Raw genomic sequence first — 19,594 nt, 5'->3', positions numbered from 1 at the left:
GGTGTTGCTGTGAGGAGTCTCCCTGCCGTGTCCACAACCAGCGGAGAGTTCAGAGCCTGTCTCCCCGGACTCCTGGCAGAGCTGAGCAGCCGGGTTGGTTGGGTGCTTGCTGGGTGCCAGGTGCTGACAAAGCACCAGATCTTCCTGAGCATTGATAAAACTCCAAGGAAGGATTGATGTGGCCCCCCCTTTCACACAGGAAAACGGGGGCTCAGGGAGGCGGAACAGCTGAGGGGGATAGAGCTGGTCTATCAACAGGTCTGCCCGCATCCAGCCCCCAGATCCCCGACTTCCTGGGCCCCACGTCCACTGGATGTCAGGACCTGTAAGGCGCTGGCCTCCTGGGACATGTTACCAGGCCTGAGGGGCCCAGGGTGTCCTCTGTCCATGGTGTAGTGCTGTTGGACTCAGCCTACCAGCAAGACATGGATCTCCCTGAGATCCTTCCAGGGGGACAGGAGGGGCCCGTGCCCCTTGCTGCCACCATGTTTTGTGCCTTCCTCCATATCCCACACCCGCTCCAATTCCCCCCCTGCCCAGTGGTCTGCCCTGCTCTCACAGTGATCTGACCCAGCTCTGCTGCCTGCAGTGACGGTTGACGTGACCCATCACACCTTCCCTCCCTAAACCCACTCCCCTGTGCAGAGACCCTTCGACCTGTGGAGCGGGGGTGGGTGGGGGCAGACAGGATGGAGCGTCCTGAGCAGAGGACCCCTGACTGGGTCCCTTGTGGTGACATCAGGCGAGGCTGGCGGCCAGACCAGACATGAGGTGGGCCAGGGCATAAGTGGAAGATTCCCCGCATGGCAGGGGGAGCCACCCCGTGATGTGGAAGCAGGCCGGGTTCCCCTTGGGCCCAGCAGCAGGTCTCTCTGGAGGTCCCACATGCAGATGGCATCACACCAGGTCCCATGGCTGCTCTCCACTACTCTCCGCAGCTCCCCATGGAAGTGTGGTTTCTGGTGCAAGTTAGGATGGAATCCTGATGCTCTGGCCTTGCTGGCGTCTGAGCCAACAGCCCTGGTCCCCGAGCTCCCTCGCGGGTGGCCATGAAGAATGAGTGACTGTGTGCTGGTTACTTCGAGAACCCCCTCTTCACTGTGCCTGCTGGTCCCCCTTGGCTGATCGTCTTGCCTCCTGCGGCGCCAGCTTGTGGCCCCAGGTCCTCATGCTTCCTCCGCGTGAGCACCGCCCGATCCCCTAGCCAACCTGCGCCGGCCGGCCAGGGTGCCGCTCGCGGACGTATTCGTGGGGTGCCGGCTGTGGAGTCAGAGGGTCACAGGGTGAGCCGGTGGGCACCCGGGGGTCCCTGGAGGCCTCCTTGGAAGAGGAGCCGCTGAGAGGGGTCCTCCGTGTCAGAGCTGGCAATGGGGTTGCAGCCTTTGTGCCGGTAGGTCCGGAGACGGGGAGGCCCAACCCGGGAAGGCCCTGGTCCTTCCCACGACTTGCAAGGTGGCTGTGAGGGCCAGCCGGCTGGGCGTCGGAGACCAACTGCAGTCGGCTGCCCTCGCTAAGGCCTCTCGCCTCGGCGCTGGCATTTTCCCCTTGAGGTGTTGCTCCTCGGCTCACAGGAGGGTCCAGGGGTGGGGAGCAGGGGCCCCAGGAGGGTGCTCAGCATGCAGCGACTGTGAGATGTCCTCCACTGCAGAGTTCCTCTTCTAATCGCCTTCGTGTTTTCTCCCTGCCCCTGTCTCCTTGTCCTCCCCTCTTCCTACCCCCGCCCCCACTCTTTGCTGGTGCTCCCGCAGAACAAAGAGTTCAAGTCGCTGTCAGAGCAGTTGGCGGTGGCCACATCCACACACGCCACGGAGGTGGAGAAGCTAAAGAAGGAGCTGGCCCAGTACCATCAGAGCCAGGGGGGCGGTGGCCTGAGGCTGCAGGAGGAGGTCGAGAACCTGCGGGCTGAGCTCCAGAGGGCCCACTGTGAGCGCAAGGTCCTGGAGGACACACACACCAGGGAGAAGGACGAGCTCAGAAAGGTACGTGAAGGCCCGTGGGAGTGCGTGGCAGTGGGCCGGCTCAAAGGGCAGCATCCTCCTCGGCTGTAAGTCACTATGGGCTCTGCTGGGGCCTGTGCCCACCCACTGGCTGTCTCTCTGCACCCGGACACAGTGCCAATGCTATGGGGACCACGTGAACAGGTGGCCGTTCACCAAACAAGCGTTGATGACATGTTGGTGTTCACTGAACAGGGCAGCCTCCCTTGGAAGGAGTGTGTGTGAGAGCCTCTAGGCCTGTGTCCAATAGCCTAGGGCAGCCACAGAGTCTGCCCAGTGGCCTGGTCCTTTATAGCAAGCAGCGTGGTACATGGGGCAGAGGCTTTTCTCCTTCATGTTGCAGGGATGGAGGCACCCACAGCCCCACTCACAGCAACTGGGCTCTGGTGAAGTCACCTCTGCCTTCGGTGTTGACGGCTCCAGCCCAACTCAGCCATGCCGGCTGGCACGCTCCGCAGGTTTTCTCTCTGCCTCGTAAGATAGATCTTCCCAGGTCACCCTCACGCCCCACCTCAAAAGTCAGGGTGTAGGGATTTCCTTCTCTTCCCTCAAGGTAACTAACTGTTCAAACCAGGGACATGCCACGTCCAGGGAGAGCCTTCCATGGACACAGGACTCGGTCGTTTGCCCTGCGTCTCTGCAGCAGCCCACACATCCCGGGCCCAGTGGCGCCTGGCCCGCTCCTTTAGTGCCTCCGTTCCTGGACAGTCACAAAGGCTTGAGCATCTAGTTAGGGAAGGAGTCACTGTTCCTGACATAGGAGTGACTTTCAGCATTTAAAGATTAGAGCAGAGGTCACTGGGGCAGCTCAGTTGGTTAAGCATCAGGTCATGATCTCATGGGTTGTGGGATCGAGCTCCATGCTGGAGTCTGCTGGGAGATTCTCTCCTCCCGCCCCTCCCCCAATTCACAGGATGCTCACTTGCTCTCTCTCTAAAATAAATCTTAAAAAAAATAGAACAGGCTGGGGCACCTGGGTGGCTCAGTGGGTTGAGCGTCTGACTCTTGCTTTCAGCTCAGGTCATGATCTCAGGGTCAAGAGTGAGCCACCTGTCGGGCTCTGTACTCGACATGACATCTGCTTGAGATTCTCTTCCTTTCCCTCTGCCCTCCTCCATGCACGCGTGTGTGCACACTTGCTTGCATGATCTCAAATTAAAAAACTAGAGCAGGCTACATGACACCTCAGAAAGCTTTGTAGGGTCAGCATTGGAAGGTAGGTCTTCTCCCTGTCTGCCGTTACCCAGTGCCTGTGGGAAAGCTTTCTGGCCTTTGTGCCCTTGTCCGTTTGCCTTAGTGTAAATGACCTCTCATGCCTCTGGACGTCAAAACTGGCCAATGCCTGTGCAGTGTGAGGTGGTACTTGGTGGTTCTAGGGAGGAGAGGCCCCAGCCCTGCTCTGCAGTGCTCCCCTCTCCCTTGGCCCCACCCCTTCTCCAGCCTGAGCCCCAGCACAGCTGAGCAGCATGCAGACTGGGTCTGAGATGTTGCCCACGGAGCCCACTCACCTGGAGCTTGCCTACATGCTTTCTGTGTCCTGGCAGGGCCTCTGTGCCACCGGCTACTGCCTTCTCCATCCCAGGGACTTCCCAACGTGGGGATTAGGTGGTGAATACAGTGGGCCTTCCAGTGCAGGCGGCCCCTGGCCCAGAAGAGGAGCAACTTCCGCCCCGAGATGTCACCTAGGCAAACCCGTCCATGAGGCCTGACGTGGCTTCCTTCTCTGGGAGGAAGCAAGTGGGACTGGGAGGCTCCTGTAAAATATAGCTGTAAGCCGGTAACCAGCAGACAGTGGAACTACACCGTTGGGGTCTCCTGGCTGTGGGAACAGCTGGACAGTCACTCCTCTGTGTGCACGAGAAACAAGGTGCTGGGATCCAAAGGCAGAGAAGATGCCGGGATGAGAACTGCAGACCTTGAGGTTGGTGACCCCGGGAGAAAAAGGGAGGCAGGTTCCCTGCACATGCTCACAGGTCAGATGACGCATGTGGGATGTCTGTTCACCCAGCAGATTCACAGAACCTGGGTGTCTCCTGTGTCTGCCCCACGGAGACTCCTCAGCCCCCCGTCTCTTTACCAGCTTCTCCGTGGGCATGGTGGTCTGAGGACACAGGGCTCCAAAAACGTCTCCGTCTTGATCCAAGGGAGCCTGAGGGTTTATAGCAGGAAACTCTCCATAGGCAGGAAAAACAGACAGGAGGGCTCTGTCCTCTGCTCCTTAAAAAAAAAAAAAAAAAAAAAAAATCCTGGGAGTGTGTTGAGCTAGTGTGTTAAATACTATGAGAGCTTGGAACTGCCAAGGAAAAAAGATTCACAGACGCTGCAAGAGAGAGAACAACAGGCACAGAAGCAGGAGAGAAATGCACCTTCTTTGACTCCATGATATAAGCAGATTCCCAAGCCAGTAGCAGGAGAAGACGGTGGCCTAAGGCAGCGTGTGAGGTGCATTGCCCGCCTGTGTGCAAGAAACAACGGGAAGCTGATGACTGCCGCCAGGGTCCTCACGGCCCTCAGGTTCCAGCGGCCGTGAGCAGGCAGACGCTGGCCTCCGCTCTCCATCTTTGGTGCCTGGCCAGGGTTCAATGCTCCTCAGAGGCGCCGTGTCCAACGTTGACAACTGCGTAACCAGACAGCTGGTCTCAGGCTGGTCCAGGGGCTGCGGTGCCCCAAGCAGGATGGAGGAGCCGGTGGCAGTGCTGTGAGGGTATGCTGATCACCGCTTCGCTGTCCGTCAGCAGGTGCAGTACTGGAACTGGCATCCTGGGGGCTCTGGGCTCCCTGCTGCTGATGGCCTGGCTGGGGCCACGTGGCTTGGGGCCCCCAGGGGCAGGAGCTGGCTGCTGTGGCCACAGCCCCAGGGGCTCACCCCCTACTCACCCCCATGCAGGGGCTCCTCCCACTCGCCCCCTAGGGCAGCTGCCCCAGGCCTTCAGCCTTACCACCTGTATCCTGTGTGGTGGGGTCTCTTCTAGCTGTGACCCCGTACCAGCTGTCGTGCAGCGCCGTTGGCTTGTCGGAGGAGCCGTCCTGTGTCCTGCTGAGAGTGGGGGTGCCCAGGGCCGCCCTTGATGCGCAGCCATGGCTCGTCATCCACAGTCAGCGCCTGTGAGGCCTGGCCTGCTGCAGTGCTGCAGGTGGCTGGGGAAGAGCCACCTCCAGCCAGTGGCCTGGCTCTGAGCCTGGGTCCCTGACACCTGAGAGACGAAGAGCTGCCCCTGGGGCCTGAGCGCTCAGTGGTGGGGCTGAGTCGTACCATGTCCTCTGTCGCCCGCCCACCACCGTGGGATGGTTACCTCAGGTAGGCCCAGTGTGAAGGTCTTAGGTTTTTCCAAGTAGAAGTGGAGAGATGGGACCTGGGGAATAGTGGGGTTCTCACAATGGGGTGTCCGAGTCTTTCCCCAAAGGTGCAGAGAGGTCTTCTCTGGTCGACCAGGACATAGCTGCATTCCCACAGCTCCAGGCTGGTGGTTGCTGGAATGAGGACCCCACACCAATGGTGGAGGACACAGTGGTGTTGAAGACATCCTGAAGTGCAGGCCTTGGTTTGTTGACTAGACGCTCATGGGGTGCCTGCCTGTCAGCTACCAGGCTCTCCCCGGGGCAAAAGGAAACAATTTTTTAAAGTCCTTCATATTCTGATGGAGCTCAAATATTTGGGGTCATTACACAGATGGGGATCAAATACGAATTATCCATCATGCATGTGAAGAATAAAGCAGAGTGAAAGGGGATAGAGAGGAGCCTCCGGGTACAGGGAGAGGCTTGGCTTGTGGTGGCTGGAGACTTCTCCCTGGAAGACGCCTGAGTGGGGTGAGGATGAGCCATAAGCAGGTGATGAGGGCAACAGCACGTGCACAGGCCCTGAGGTGGGAGTAGGCTGGGCAGGCACGAGCAGCAGGAAGCAGAGTGACTGAGCAACAGGGAAGGCAGGGGGTGCTGAGGTCAGCGAGGTATAGTGGGGTCAGATCGGGAAGAGCCCCCTGACCCTGACAGTGACGTTAGCCATGAAGCATCTGGGGAGAGGAACAACTCTACCCTAGGCACCTAGGCACACCGTGCTCTCCTACCCTGAGCATCTTCCTATCACTCTTGCCGTGGGGACCAGTCACGTGTGGCCTGCTACGGACCTTCGACATCGCCATCCTTCATGTGTCGGCCTCCTGGACTGTCGGGACACATGGTAGCATAGTACTTAACGGCTGAGCCTGCACCTGGACTGCACAGGGCAAGGGCCAGCTATACCCCTGCCTGGCTGTGTGGCCTGTGGCAAGGTCTCTAACTTTTCTGTGCCTTGGTTTCCCTAAAAGCAAATACTGAGGGTACCTACATGTATCCCATGTGAGTTCCAGTTTTATTTCTGCACATTACTCGGTGCACAGTACCCTCTGCATGGTCTGTTCTTCCCTTCTCTCTCTCCTCTGCTTAGACCCCTTTCCCTCTGACTAGATAACTTCCCCTGTAAAATAGTCTTCCTACTAACCTTACTCTCAGAACAGACAAGAAGCTGTGTCGAGACTTTGCAGAACTAGCATTGTCACTGCCCAGGGCCGAGCGTGGAACTGTCTCCCAGACAGTTTGTGCGCAGCATTGAGGACAGAGGCCCCAGGACAGAGCGGCAGTCATGTGAGACTCTTCTGATAGGCATTGTCCAATAAGTTCGTCCAGCAGTTTTCTTCTAGAAACCTTGCTCTTGGCTCTTTCTACAATATAAATACCCAGCTTGAAAGGAGACAAAGCCAAAAGCTCAGAGCTGCGCTCGTATTATAAAGATTAACTAGTAAGGGCAGTGGGTGGTTTTTTTTTTTTTTTTCTTAACGACTGTCTTTGAGGGGCACCCGATGGCTCAGCAAAGGCAGCTATTGAGCATGAGGCTGGGTATTTGTTTCATTTAACTTAAGGGTCTCAGTTAGCTGGATGGTGCTGGGATTCAGCCTCAGTGTCGGTTATGATGACCTGCCCTAAGTCCCATGTAGGAGACCCTCCGGGTCATACTGCCCTCGCCCCCACCCCACCTCAGCCCAAGAGAGAACTGGAGCTACTGAAAGATGTTGAGTCCCCAGCCCTAGCACAGGTGGTGGTTATCACATGCAAGAGGGACGCAGTGGCCAGCGTCGGGGTTGGGCGTCCCTCCCTGTAGCCTGCATCCCTGACGCTTCCCAGAAGGGAGGCCACATAGCTGCAGAGGCTCATACCTGCCAGCAAAGTCCCATTGTGCTAACGAGCGGGAGGCCTGGAGGGCCGGCCGTGCCTGGAGACACGTGAGGGTCAGTGTCCTCAGGACTGAAGGGCTGGAGTGCGGGCAGGAAGGCAAGCACAGCTCCCCGGGGCACTTGGACATAGGGCTCACAGCCACAATGCAGCTTCCTCAGAGGCCCACCCCTGTGATCAGAGCCAGAGGGAAGCAGTGCAGCTCTGGCACTCAGGCTATGTGGGCGGCTCGTGTCCCCGATCACGGTGACCTCCGTGGAGCTACGTGATCACAGAGCACACTCCAGGGATAGACGTGGCAGGTCCAGCCTCAGTGGCAGCGGCAGGCCCATCCTGCTGGCTGGGCATGTTGTGTCCCATTGCACAACGGTGGCCACCAACTGTCAGTGCTGTTGGGGGGGGGTGGAGCAGCAAGGGAGCCTGGACACCAAGAGGAGAAACCCCGGTGAAGGGAGCGGAGAGCTCAGCAGGGGGAACAGGGCAATGCTTAGGTGGAAAGCCGAGGGCGGGAAGAAGCTGGGCCCCCCGCAGCCCATATTCAGAGAGGTGTGTGCAGTGGAGTTCACCCAAGGACAGAGGGGGTAAAGCCATTTCTCCAATTCTCCTTGTCCCCAGCCTTGTCCTTTCTGGGTCCTGTTTCCGCACCCCACGTACCACCGCACAGCTGTCCTGCTCCCCCTCTGCACCGGGTCCTCCTCCACCCAGAGCTCCCAGGCTGCCGACGAATCCACACATCTGCTTGATGCAGCCCACTGCCCTGGGACCTCGCAGAGCCCCCATCCGTCCCTCGTTAGCTCTGTTCATGCTCCATGTCCTCCCAGCAGCCATTCTCAACAACAGGCAGTTTTGCCTACAAGGAACTTTTGGGCATGTCCGGAGACCCTTTGGGGGTCACAGCTATGTGGTGGGAGCAGTGTGACTGGCATCTCGTGAGAAGGGGCCAGCAGTCCCTGCTGATGATGAGGAATTACCCGGCCGAGTGCAGCAGTAGTGCCAAGGCCTGGAGCCCAGCCTGGAGGAATTGGTGCGGGCCTCACGGGTTTGCTGCTGCTGTGTACCTGTCTCTTGCGCCCGTGAGGGGATGCACTCAGAGCCAGCTGCCTGGAATGCAGGGTGTTTTGCGTCCCCAGCTCCTGGCAGAGTCGTGTTGGGAAGTATCTGGTAGGTGGGCAATGGCTTTGTCTGGTGTCAGCCCTGGGGCAAGCACGAGTGTGAGCGTGGTAGGTGCAGCTGTCACAGCACTGCTGCTGCGCTCTCTACCTGGCCCTGCCCACTGCACTGGGCCACAGTCTCCGCGGTCATTCATTAGTTGCGTCCAGTGTCATACGCACTAACTTGTTGGTGTCAGCAGCTCAGTGCTACCAGTGCCTGGCACATACCATTTTACCAGCCTTTTCTCATCTGAGGCCCGCAGGGAGGCAGAGGGTGCCCCTCGGCCTGAGTGTCCACCATGGGGTTTATCACCTGCACGGCAGGCAAGGGCCCTGCAGGGTAGCCAGGTTGCTGCCAGGGTGACCCCACACTGCTCATGAGCTTGTCCCAGGAACTCTGAGTGTGACACCCCCGGGGAGCTTGGGTGATTGAGGCCACTAGAGATTGAGGCCACCGAACGTAGAGAATGAGAAGCAGCAACACCGTGTGGTGGAGAAGGGATGGTTTCCCAGAAGGTTGTGATTTGGAGCCGCATCTTGAAGGCTGTTGAAAAGTCTGAGCCAGGACATGACGTGGGACTGTGTCAGGGCTGCTGGGGAGAGAGTCAGAGCGGGCTGGAGCCTGGGTGGTACCGTGTATCTGCAACTCTCCCTGTGGAGCCTTGGAGTGCAAGCCCCGTGTGGGTCCGTCAGTCCCTGAGCAGCGAGGTGCCTGGGGGTGGAGGGGTCACTGCCTCCCTGGGGAGCAGGGGGCAGGTGGACCTCAGTCCTGGACCCGTCTTGTTGGAATTCTCTCCCAAGCCTTCTCACACGATGCTGAGCACTGGGGAGCTGCACTTGGACCCCAGCTCCGGAGGCTGACCTTGACCAGACTCAACAATCCTGGGAACTTAGCCGTGGGGGAAGGTGTCTGCCCCAGATCCGGCGTCCCCGGGGCTGCTTTCTGCCCTTCACAGTCTCGGGGCTCTGGCAGAGATCAAAGGTGCTTCCCTGAAAGGAGTGCAGGTGGGTCCACAAGGGATCTCCCAGGAGGTGGTCCCAGGAAGTCGTCTTCTCGCCTCAGCCCCCTGTCCCCTCCGGGACTCGGGACTCGTTGGATGCAGGCTGGCAGTGGTGCCCCCCCCTTCCAGGGGGATTAGGAAATGACCCAAATAGCCGGAAGTGAGGCCTTGAACTGGGAGCCACCTGCTGGTCTCGGAGGTGAACCTATGGGGAAGACTCACACCCAAACCTGGGAGCCTGCCTTAGGCCCCTCTTTTTATCCTTTAACACATTGAACACAGGGTATTGTGCTCAGCAGGTTGGTGTATTTGTGGAATGGTTATTTAGGAGCTTTATTGAATATAATTCACATACTAGAGTTTACCTGTTTAAAACATACAATTCAGTGACTTAGAAAAAAAAGTTTTGCAACTACCACATTGTGTAATTTCTAAATATTTTTGTCACCCCTCCCCCCCCCCAAAAAAAGCAGCCTCTGTATCTGTTAACAGTCACACCACGTTCCCCCTGCCCCATTCCCATCCCAGTCCCAGCCTTAGGCAAAACCACTAACCTGCTCTCTGCCTCTAGATGTGCCTATTCTGGATATTTACTACGAATGGAACTGTACTGCGTGTGACTTTTGTGACTGGCCTTTTTCACATCTCGTGTCTTCCAGATTCATCCATGTTGTAACGTAGATTAGTACTTTATTGCTTCTTATTGCTAAACAGTATTTCGTCATGTGAACATAACCATATTTTATCAGTCCTCTTGCAAACCTAGGAATTTGTTGATCTTGGGTTAAAATGTAACGTTCAAGGGACTTGCAAAGCTGCTGCATTGGTTTGTTTCATCAGCATATGAGAAATCTGATTTCTCCACGTCCTCACTAACATTTGTAATTGTCTTTTTAAAAAAAAAAATTATTTATTTATTTATGATAGAGATAGAGAGAGAGAGAGAGAGAGAGGCAGAGACACAGGAGGAGGGAGAAGCAGGCTCCATGCAGGGAGCCCGATGTGGGAATCGATCCTGGGACTCCAGGATCATGCCCTGGGCCAAAGGCAAGCGCTAAACCACTGAGCCACCCAGGGATCCCTGTAATTGTCTTTTTTAAATTATAACTATCATAGTACACATGAGGTGATAAATCATTGTGGTCTTGGTTTACATTTCCCTAATGATGTTGAACATCTTGTGAGCTTGTTGGCCATATAAAGAAGCATCTGTTCAATTTTTTTTTCTATTTATTGATTGGATTTATTTTTTTTGAGTTGTAAATACTCTATATATTCAGCATCCAAGTCCCCTATCAGATAAGTAATTTATGAACATTTACTCTCATACTGTGGGTTGCGCTTTCCTTTTGAGAGTATCCTTTGAAGCACAAAAATGTTTAGTTTGGATGATGTACAACTTAAACTATTTTTTTCTTTGGTTGCATATACTTTTGATGTATTAAAAACCTTTGACTAACCCAACATCACAGAAATTTGCTTCTATGTTCTCTTCCAAGAGTTTTATAATTTTAACTCTTATGTTTAGGTCTTTGATACGTTTTTAGCTTATTTTTCTATATGGTGTGAGGTAGGAGTCCAATTTTATTTTGTATGTGGAAACCCAGTTGTCTCAGCCATGTATTAGACTCTTCTTTCCTCTGAATTGTTTTTCTTCTCTAATTGCCCTGGCTGGAATCTCAACAGCACAACGTTGAATGGTTTTGGTGTGAGAAGAGACAGCCTTGTTTGTCCTATGGGTGCAATTGGTATTCGGTGTTTGGCCCCAGAGCCTGATGTTGTGGGTGTTCACAGATGCCCTTTATCAGGTCGAGGAAGGCCCCACCTATTATTCCTAGTTCATTGAGTGTTTTTATCATGAACATTTGGTAGCATGTCATTAAGGGGTTTTGCATCTGTGTACACAGAGGATAGCAGTCTTTGGCTTTCTTGTGATGCCTTTATCTGCCTTTATCTGCTTCTGGAATCAGGACATTCCTAGCCTCATAGAGGGAACTGAGCCAGCATTCCCTTCTCTCCTGTCTTGTGAAATAACCTATGCAGAATAGATGTTTTCAAGTTTTTGCTAAGTGGTGGAATAATTTTAAAAGTCTGTTTCTACTTAGTGCCCAGTGAAGGTAATGTTGTAGAACCACCTATAAATATTGGTCAGCAGGTCTAGGCTGTGCCTGCTGCTCTTACTCCACATACATCATCTCATTTAATCCTGAAAGCAGCCCTGTGAGGTAAGTGTCAAGTTTCCCAAGAGCCAGAGAACCGTGGCTGTGAAGCTTAGTGTCTTTGCCTTGGGCCAGAGGTGCTGTGCTTCATGATGTGATTGCAGGGGCCATCCTGTGCTGACTTGGTGGTGGCTCAGAGAGCCTCAGAGAAGTGGGACTCAAGTCTGGATGCCTGAATTAAGGGCCCGGGGCACATGTTCCTCTCCTCTTCCCGTCTGGTTTCTGCAATGCTCACCTCCTTACCTTTGTCACAAAGGCAGGGACACAATGTTGGTGGGGAAATGGCCTCGGTGGCCTCCTGCAAAACGAGTGTCCAGGGGGTCCAGAGAGTGCAGAGGCAAACTCCCATGTTACAAAAGATATAGACCCCTTTCTCATTCTCCTTTATGACAACTAATAATTTCTAATTCTCTTAGAACACATCTGAATTGTCACATTTTTAAATTGGCACAGATATGTACTCTAATATGGAATAGCCAAAGATTTTCATTTTTTAGAAAGCTTGCCACACACTGTTCTAATTCTTCTTCCTCTGGGCAGACCAGAATTGTTTCTTTGATTGTTGTTTTCTTTTTGTGCCATTTTCAGTAACACTCACTTCATGCTTCCTTTGGGGGCCTTGTCAGAAGCTGAACAAGCAGAAGTGGCCCTCGTTCTGTGGCACCTGAACTGTGCTGGGTCCAGGGAGACAGGCGAGGGCAAGTGAGATGAAGGCTGGAGATAATCCTTCATTGTGAGCCTTGGTGACACTCAGATTTGAGGGCTCAAAGTTTACCAAGACAAGCAGCCACATACAGTCAGTGAAAGCCTGTTGGTGTCGTTCCCTGCACATGGCATGTGAGCGTGGTGCAGACTTTGCATGAGGTTTTTGTGGCCACTGGAAGACCATGAAGAGGGATGAGCTCTTCTGTCTTCTTTTAATGGGATTTTTCTTTCAGTGTAACAGTTCTTACCTTGAAATGACAGCAGTTTGGGCTGACTTGATTTTCTTTAAAAAGAGCATTTAAACACCACCAGCTGAACTTCAGACCCCAGAAATGGAGCCTTTCCTTTGCCTACCTTCACGGTGCAAACATTTTCTCCCGTTGCTCTCCCTTTCAGCAAGTTGCAGTCCTGGAGCAAGAAAATGCTCTCTTAAAAGATGAGAAAGAGCAGCTTAACAACCAAATCCTGTGCCAAGCGAAAGGTGAGTACCAAAGTGCTTGGTTTTTTCATTTTGGAGTTCAGTTTCCTTTCTGTGCCGATCGCCCCCTCAAACACTCCTAGTGAGAACGTCGTCAAGATGGTACATTGGAGAAAGGCCTTAATAGATGGTCTTTACGACACTACTATGACTCTTGGTTTTAAGAGTTGAATGTGGTGAGACACATAATGGACAACGTGCATGAGATTTGGAGTCCAGGGACCTGCACTTGAAGAATGACAACCAAATGCTACTGCCTGGCTTTGCCCTCAATGACTATAGTCCTCAGTTTCTTCATCTGTAGAATGGACATAAAAGTCCAGACGTCAGCTGCGTGAAGGGCTTAGCGTGGTGCTCGACACGTGAGCACCTAGGGGCTGTCATAACTGCCGTCTGTAGACTCTCACATCCTTAGTATGTCTTGTGGTTTCTTCTACTGGCCCACTGGCCATCCATTAATGTTTACCAAAGAGAACATCATGGGTCAGATCCCAGCAGACCTGCACCACTGTCAACCTCCATGTGCCATGTGGCCAAGGAGGAGCTGTGGCTGTCCACAGACCCCAGTCCTTGCCTGGCTCTGTGTGTTCCTTAAACAAATCACTCCCCTCCTCCCATCCCTAGGTCTTTCCCGCATTCCATGGGAGGATGGAACCACCCGAGTGCATGGTCCTGCCCAGCATAAAATCTTGACAAAAACTGACACTTTTTAATTTCCCCGTAATAATTATTTCCTTCTACTGGTATAAATAATTCTGTTCTGGTGGGGGGAAGCCCATCCCGTGTGATCTGCTTGCCTTCTCTCCTTCAATCTCCTTACACTTCAGAACGTGGAAGATCGGGAAATCAGAACAAATCTGGGAAACAAAACCTGGCTTCTTCCCCGGGGCATTGCCAGTGGTTCCCATGACAGGTGCCGCAGGAGAGAAGTTGGTGGGTTAGGTGAGGGACTGTCATGTAGCCTGTCTTCCCCAGAAGCAGGGTGGGCTTTCCTCCTCAAGATTTAAGCCACCATAACTAGCTTCCCTTTGCTCTGCGGTGGGTGAGGTTGCTGGATAAGCTCATCAGGTGTCCACGGGAGGAGCTAGTCATGGGAAACCCTTTAAAAAGATGAATCAGAAAGCGTGAGTCAATACCCGGGAAGAGAATCCACTCAGAAAGCAAAACTACAGCTTATAGTGTGCTTGCTTTGCAGATCAATTTGCCCAAAACTCTGTCAAGGAGAATCTCCTGATGAAGAAAGAGCTGGAGGAGGAACGCTCCCGGTACCAGAACCTTGTGAAGGAATATTCGCGCTTGGAGCAGAGATACGACAACCTTCGGGATGAGATGACCATCATCAAGGCAAGGAGGGCAGTGCCCGACACGGTGATGTGCTATGGATCTGTGGGGGGAAGTGGTCTTTCCAGTACCTCCTCTTGCCATAGCTTTCACCTAGGAAGTAATGGGGCTGGATGAGCCTTCCCAGGGGTGACTCCTTTTACAATTTCAGGGGCTTATAAAGATCTCAGGAGCTTAAGGAGAATTCCACCCAGGTGTAACTGTCTTGTTACCTGTTCTGGGAAAACTTTTGAAACCGTGATGGGGGTGGGAAGTATTCTGAGCTCTGCGTCCCCAGTGTGTACTGCAGAAAGACCCACAGGGTCAATCATTTCTCCCAGGCTTTGATGAAACACAATATACATAAAAACGTCCTATTTCTGCATTTGTCATTCTTTATTATCCCACATAAATGTGCCCTCCAGAAATGCATCTTCAAACAAGATTGATAAGTTAATTGCATAGAAACCAGGAAGAGATACTAAATAGGAACATATATAAATACAGCATTTTCTGACCAAGATGAGTTTTTACTCTCAAAGCCAAATCATATGCAAGGGGGAATAAAAGTATTTTTAAATGAATGGTATAAATGGTAACCTCTATTTCTAATATGCTTCCTATTCCATGAAATTGGTGGAGCACACGTTGAAGTATGGGGCCATTAGTGGCGGGTTTGCAACATTCTTCTCAAGGGCGGGGGAAGACCAATGACAGGACGGGCTCTGGGTACTTTCAGGGAGGTACGTGCTGTTTCCCTAGGACCTTTCAGAGACATTGGCCAAAGTGTTAGGAATTTGGGTCTCATTAGGAAACTCATTAGGGAACTCAGTCCTGCTGTGGAGTTCCCTTCTCATTGTCCTTCTGTTGGACAGATGACAGTAAGAACTGTGTCAGTGAAGTTTTTGTGAGAATAACTCCATTTATCCCTTGTTCCCAGAAACAATGACACCTGTTCTTGTTGACAAATGAGGCAGACGGCCCAATTCTAGGATCTACTGACCTTTGGAAGGGAGTATTTCCCATTAACCTTAGTTCATGATGAGGACTCACATTTTTCTCCTTCAACAGCAAACCCCAGGCCACAGGCGGAACCCATCAAACCAAAGTAGCTTGGAATCTGACTCCAACTACCCCTCCATCTCCACATCCGAGGTGGGAGACACGGAGGATGCCCTCCAACAGGTAGAGGTGAGTAAGGCAGGCTCCCGGCTGCTGCCTGTGCTCCCAAGAGGGAGTGGAGCTACTTGAGGTTTACCAGCCGTGTAGAGACATCCTCTACTGGTTGGCAGTGATCAGTGTGCCCAGGGGCTGCTTCCTCACAAAGGGGTCACGTGGACTGCAGTGGACTCACAATAGCTGGGAGTCAACAGTTATTGTGCAAAGTATATATTACTGTTCACCTTGCCTCCTATCCAGAAAGAGAAGAAGAAGATAGATCACTGGTGCTCACTCTTATAAAATTGAGAACCTATTGTAGAGAGGTAAAACGAGTGGCTTGAGAAGGAACAGCTTCGGGGAGCCTGGGGGGCTCAGTCAATCGGTCCTACTTGTGATTTTGGCTCAGGTCATGATCTCAGGGCATTGAGATGGAGCGCTGACTCCAGCTCCACTCTGGGCATGGGGTCTACTTAGATTCTCTCTCTCTCGCTCACTCTCTCTCTCTCCTCGCCTCTCCCTCTGCTCCTCCCTCTCTCTCTCATTAAAAAAAAAGGAACGGCAGTCACTAAAATAGAAATTATCATTCCCATTTAGTATCACAGCACATATAGAGTATCCATAAATATGCAAGAAGATTTTTTTTTCCCTGAGAAGCTGGATTAAACTCAGCAATTATTTGGAATATATGGAACCACAAATGTCTGCTGCATGACTATATCTTTGTCTCTAAATACTGTACTACACAGTGGACTTTGTAACCTGTGTGTGGTTTTGCCAAAGGTCCACGGACATAATCTTTCCTCTGGCATTTGAGAAGAGGAAAATCACAAGCAGATAAAACCTCATGAAGCACAGGAGAGACACAGAGGAGAGACAGTCATAAAAACAAATGTGCTTTGACACGTCTTTGTGGCAGACACTGTGGAGTGAGTCCTGGAGAAGTGGTCACCAAGCCAGAGGCTGCCCCTGCCCTCATGGGGCTTGCCTGGTACAGGGCTGGGCAATGATCAGGTGATGAGAAGAGTTTGTGATACAACCACAAACATTATTAAGTGTGAGAAGTATGATGGGAGGGCCACAGTAAAGATGGGGAAGGACAGAAAAGGAGGTGTTTGGGATCAGAAGGCGGTCTGCCATACAGGTCCGTGTGGCCTGCTGCTGGCCTCGAGCACCCAGGAAGTGCCTCACACCTGCTGGCTTAAGGCCTTTGGTTTTATCATTGTAACCCCTTCCATCTGGGTCCCGGAGGTTCAAGGCTGAAGCCACTTCAGCCCCAGACATGCCACCGACACGTATCTGTGGCCCTTTCTGCACAGATCTAAGCACTTCCATCTGTGGACCTCATTCTCCAAGGAGGCCAAGGCTGGTTCTTGAGATTAGGGCAGCCAGCATGGTGCTGGCTACGAGGAACACTCGTGAAGTGCTAACCGAACCAAGTTATGTTGCCACCCATGTCTATGCACATACTTTAAAAGTCCACATAGATATGCTTGTGTAGATACACACATTCACACATGCACACCTACACACAACGGGACTCAGGGCAAACCCAGGCACGAGTCCGGAGGGAGAGGTCTGGGAAACTGATGCTCTAAGATCTGTGGAATACACGGGTTCTGTGGCAGGCAAGTGCTCGTTCTGTTTCAACGTGCAATGGAGTGATGTTTAATAGCAGTTTGTGGGGATTGTAACCATGTGGAGTCTTCGTCGCGAAGCGTCAAAGCCCGAGGTGTACAATTGCTCTGGTAGAAGACCACTTCCATAAGCGAGCTCTTTTAAATTCCAAATAAAATGGCTGAGTCTTTATCTATTCTTGGAATGTAGGAGTGGTTGTCTTAAGTGGCTCTCACAGGAATATAAATGGCCAAGACTCAGATGTTATCTAGACAGAAAATGAGCCTGGAGTGCCAACTTCACAATGAGAACAGAGGGTTGGTTGGCACTGGCTTTGCCTCTGGGGCGTAGACCAATGTCTGGGCGGAGAGAGAAGACAGGCAGCTGATAGCAAGGCAGGCTGTGAGCTGCTGCATGTCCCTTAAGGCACGGATGCTTCTGAAAACCCCTTCCTGGCTTTCTGTGTTCCCCCTGAAGGACGTTGGCCTGGAAAAGGCGGCCATGGACATGATGGTCTTCCTGAAGCTGCAGAAGAGGGTGCGGGAGCTTGAGCAGGAGAGGAAGAAACTGCAGGTGCAGCTGGAGAAGAGGGAGCAGCAGGACAGCAGGAGAGTCCAGGTGCGTGCCGGGGCTGCGAGCCTGCAGAGCAGCCCCAGGGTGCTGGTAGTGGACACCTCGGCACATTCCTCCCGGGGCTCCCACGACAGGCTGTGACCCCTGGGGTTAGGCGGGGGCTGGGTTTCAGAGAAAAGCTGCTCTTCATGTTGGTGTCCTGTCGAGTCTTCTCAGCCTACAGAAGCCCCCACACCACCCCAGGTGGCCGGTGGGGAGGCTATCCCAAGCACCCCCAGGGCAAGGGATTTCCAGATAGTAAGCCAGGGACAAGCCTATGGCACTGCCACCTGTCGCAAAGAGGATGGGATATGCGATTCAAGTATAAATCTAAGTCAAATATCAGTGAAGAAGGGCGCTTGCCCCTTCCTTGGAAGCTGGCACGGGCTTGAGTTTAGCTCCACCAGGTAGGGTGGACCGGGCATGCGGTCGCTCACCCTTCCATCCCATGATTTCTACCTGGCCTCAGCCCTGATGGCTACCAGAATCTTGGGTCTCCTTAGCATCTCTGGACAATCTCTGTCTCTGTAAGGGACCTGCTCAGCACTCTGCTAGGGCCAGGCCCAGAGTCCGTATTCAGCATGTTTATGAAATGAGAGGAAATAAAAATGTCAGAAAACTCCCTAGTTTTCATTGAGAAATGACCCAGGCTGGGAAGACCAGGAGCAATACAGGTTAAAAATAGAGGCATGTGCCGCATCGGGTACCAACTGGTGCTGTTGGAATGGACAGTGCCCACGGCCGTTGGCAGAGATAAGGACGTCAGAGCCACGTGCTGTATTTGGGAGGTACAAGGACCACGTCTAACGGGGCAGGAAGCCAATTCTCACGTGGGTCATGACATCGGCTGACCTCATGGTGGGTTTGTCAAGGCCTTCGCTCTGTGACCAGGCCTGGTTTGCCTGTCATGGGTTCCACCCCCTTCCCACTGCCTCTGCCTCTACTCACCGATTCCTGTCAGTAACACCTGGCTTCCCTCTGCCTTCAACTGTGGTGTAGACTGTGGTCTGTGTTGCTAGAATATTCTTGGTGGTTCTCCTGAACACTAGGTGGGGAGGTAAGTCTCGTTGGTGGACTTAAGTCTTGCAGGTGGATTAGATTCAGAGCAGAGAGTGAAAGGTTTAGGTTTACAAAAGGCTTGGCCCGTTAGAAGAAAAGCTGCCCTGCCAGGCGAGCACAGAACAAATGTACCAAATGCCACGTCGAAGACACCAAACAGCACCTGACAGAGAAGTCCCCAGCCCACCCAGCTACCACTGCATGTTCACTCTTTAGGGTTCCCACCAGAGAATTGCTGAATGATCTTGAAATCTTGGCTCTGTTCTTTGTTTAATATTAAAGGAAAAAAAAACTATCCCTTTCTTTAAAAATAATCGCTGATCAAGAGTTATAACTATGGGCTTGCCCCCAGGCCTCAATGTATATTTAAGAAAAATCTTGTTTTTGACAGAGTTTCATAAGAAAGGCAAGAGTGGGGCAGGATATGGAAGGTGTGGAAACCCTCTAGCAGCGTCCTGAAACTAAGCTTGCAGAGATCCCATTGTTGGATCTGCCCTTGGTCCCAAGAGACATCCTGAGCCACCTGGGTCTTTGCTCTGGAGAGACGAGACCTGGGGTCTCAGTGATACGGAGAAGCCATCATGGGAGGAGGAGGGCAGAGAAGTCTGTAGGATGTGCCATCAGCATGAGAGGGATAGCCAGGCTGTCCCTGTATTTAACTTCATGTCCATCTAGCTCCCTTTCCCTGGGCCTGGCAAAGTCACCTTTGCCGCCAGGGTGGTTCCAGCTGGCTGCCCACTTGGCAATGTAACTGCCAGTCCACCTTAGGGTGGCCCCCAGCCTGTAGGTGATCTCTGCCCAGAACAAATGTACTGCACAGTTGTCTGTGGCCACGTGGCACGTCCACGCTCCTGGCTGGCCTCCCCCTGCGGCAGCAAGTAAAGAGCTGACTGGGACTGCTGCTGGTGCCAGAGGGAGGGCAGAGACAGGGACCTGGGCGGCAGCTTATAGGGCAGCAAGCCGTGTGGTCAGTGCAGCTGCCCTGAATCTGGGAGTGTCTGCGGGAGGCATCCCCTGACGCCCCCGTCTCTACCTGGATACACTGGACCCACGCATAGCAAAGTGGCTT

General features: G+C 53.0%; 1 protein-coding gene across 2 annotated transcripts in view; it reads left to right on the top strand.

Moving 5' to 3' along the window:
- The window catches only part of MYO5B (myosin VB), a 332,497-nt gene that overhangs the window by 277,836 nt on the left and 35,067 nt on the right, over nt 1–19,594 (top strand). For both annotated transcript variants that reach the window (XM_072828573.1, XM_072828572.1), the window contains exons 22-26: nt 1,749–1,979; nt 12,678–12,762; nt 13,955–14,103; nt 15,151–15,270; nt 17,332–17,472. In XM_072828573.1, coding sequence (XP_072684674.1) covers nt 1,749–1,979; nt 12,678–12,762; nt 13,955–14,103; nt 15,151–15,270; nt 17,332–17,472 — 726 coding nt within the window. The remainder of the gene's footprint in view (nt 1–1,748; nt 1,980–12,677; nt 12,763–13,954; nt 14,104–15,150; nt 15,271–17,331; nt 17,473–19,594) is intronic.

The sequence above is a fragment of the Canis lupus genome, chromosome 6 (genome assembly GCF_048164855.1).
Source record: "Canis lupus baileyi chromosome 6, mCanLup2.hap1, whole genome shotgun sequence".
NCBI classification, from domain to species: domain Eukaryota; kingdom Metazoa; phylum Chordata; class Mammalia; order Carnivora; family Canidae; genus Canis; species Canis lupus.
The sequence above is the reverse complement of the archived record's forward strand: the minus strand, read 5'-3'. Positions and strand labels throughout refer to the sequence as shown.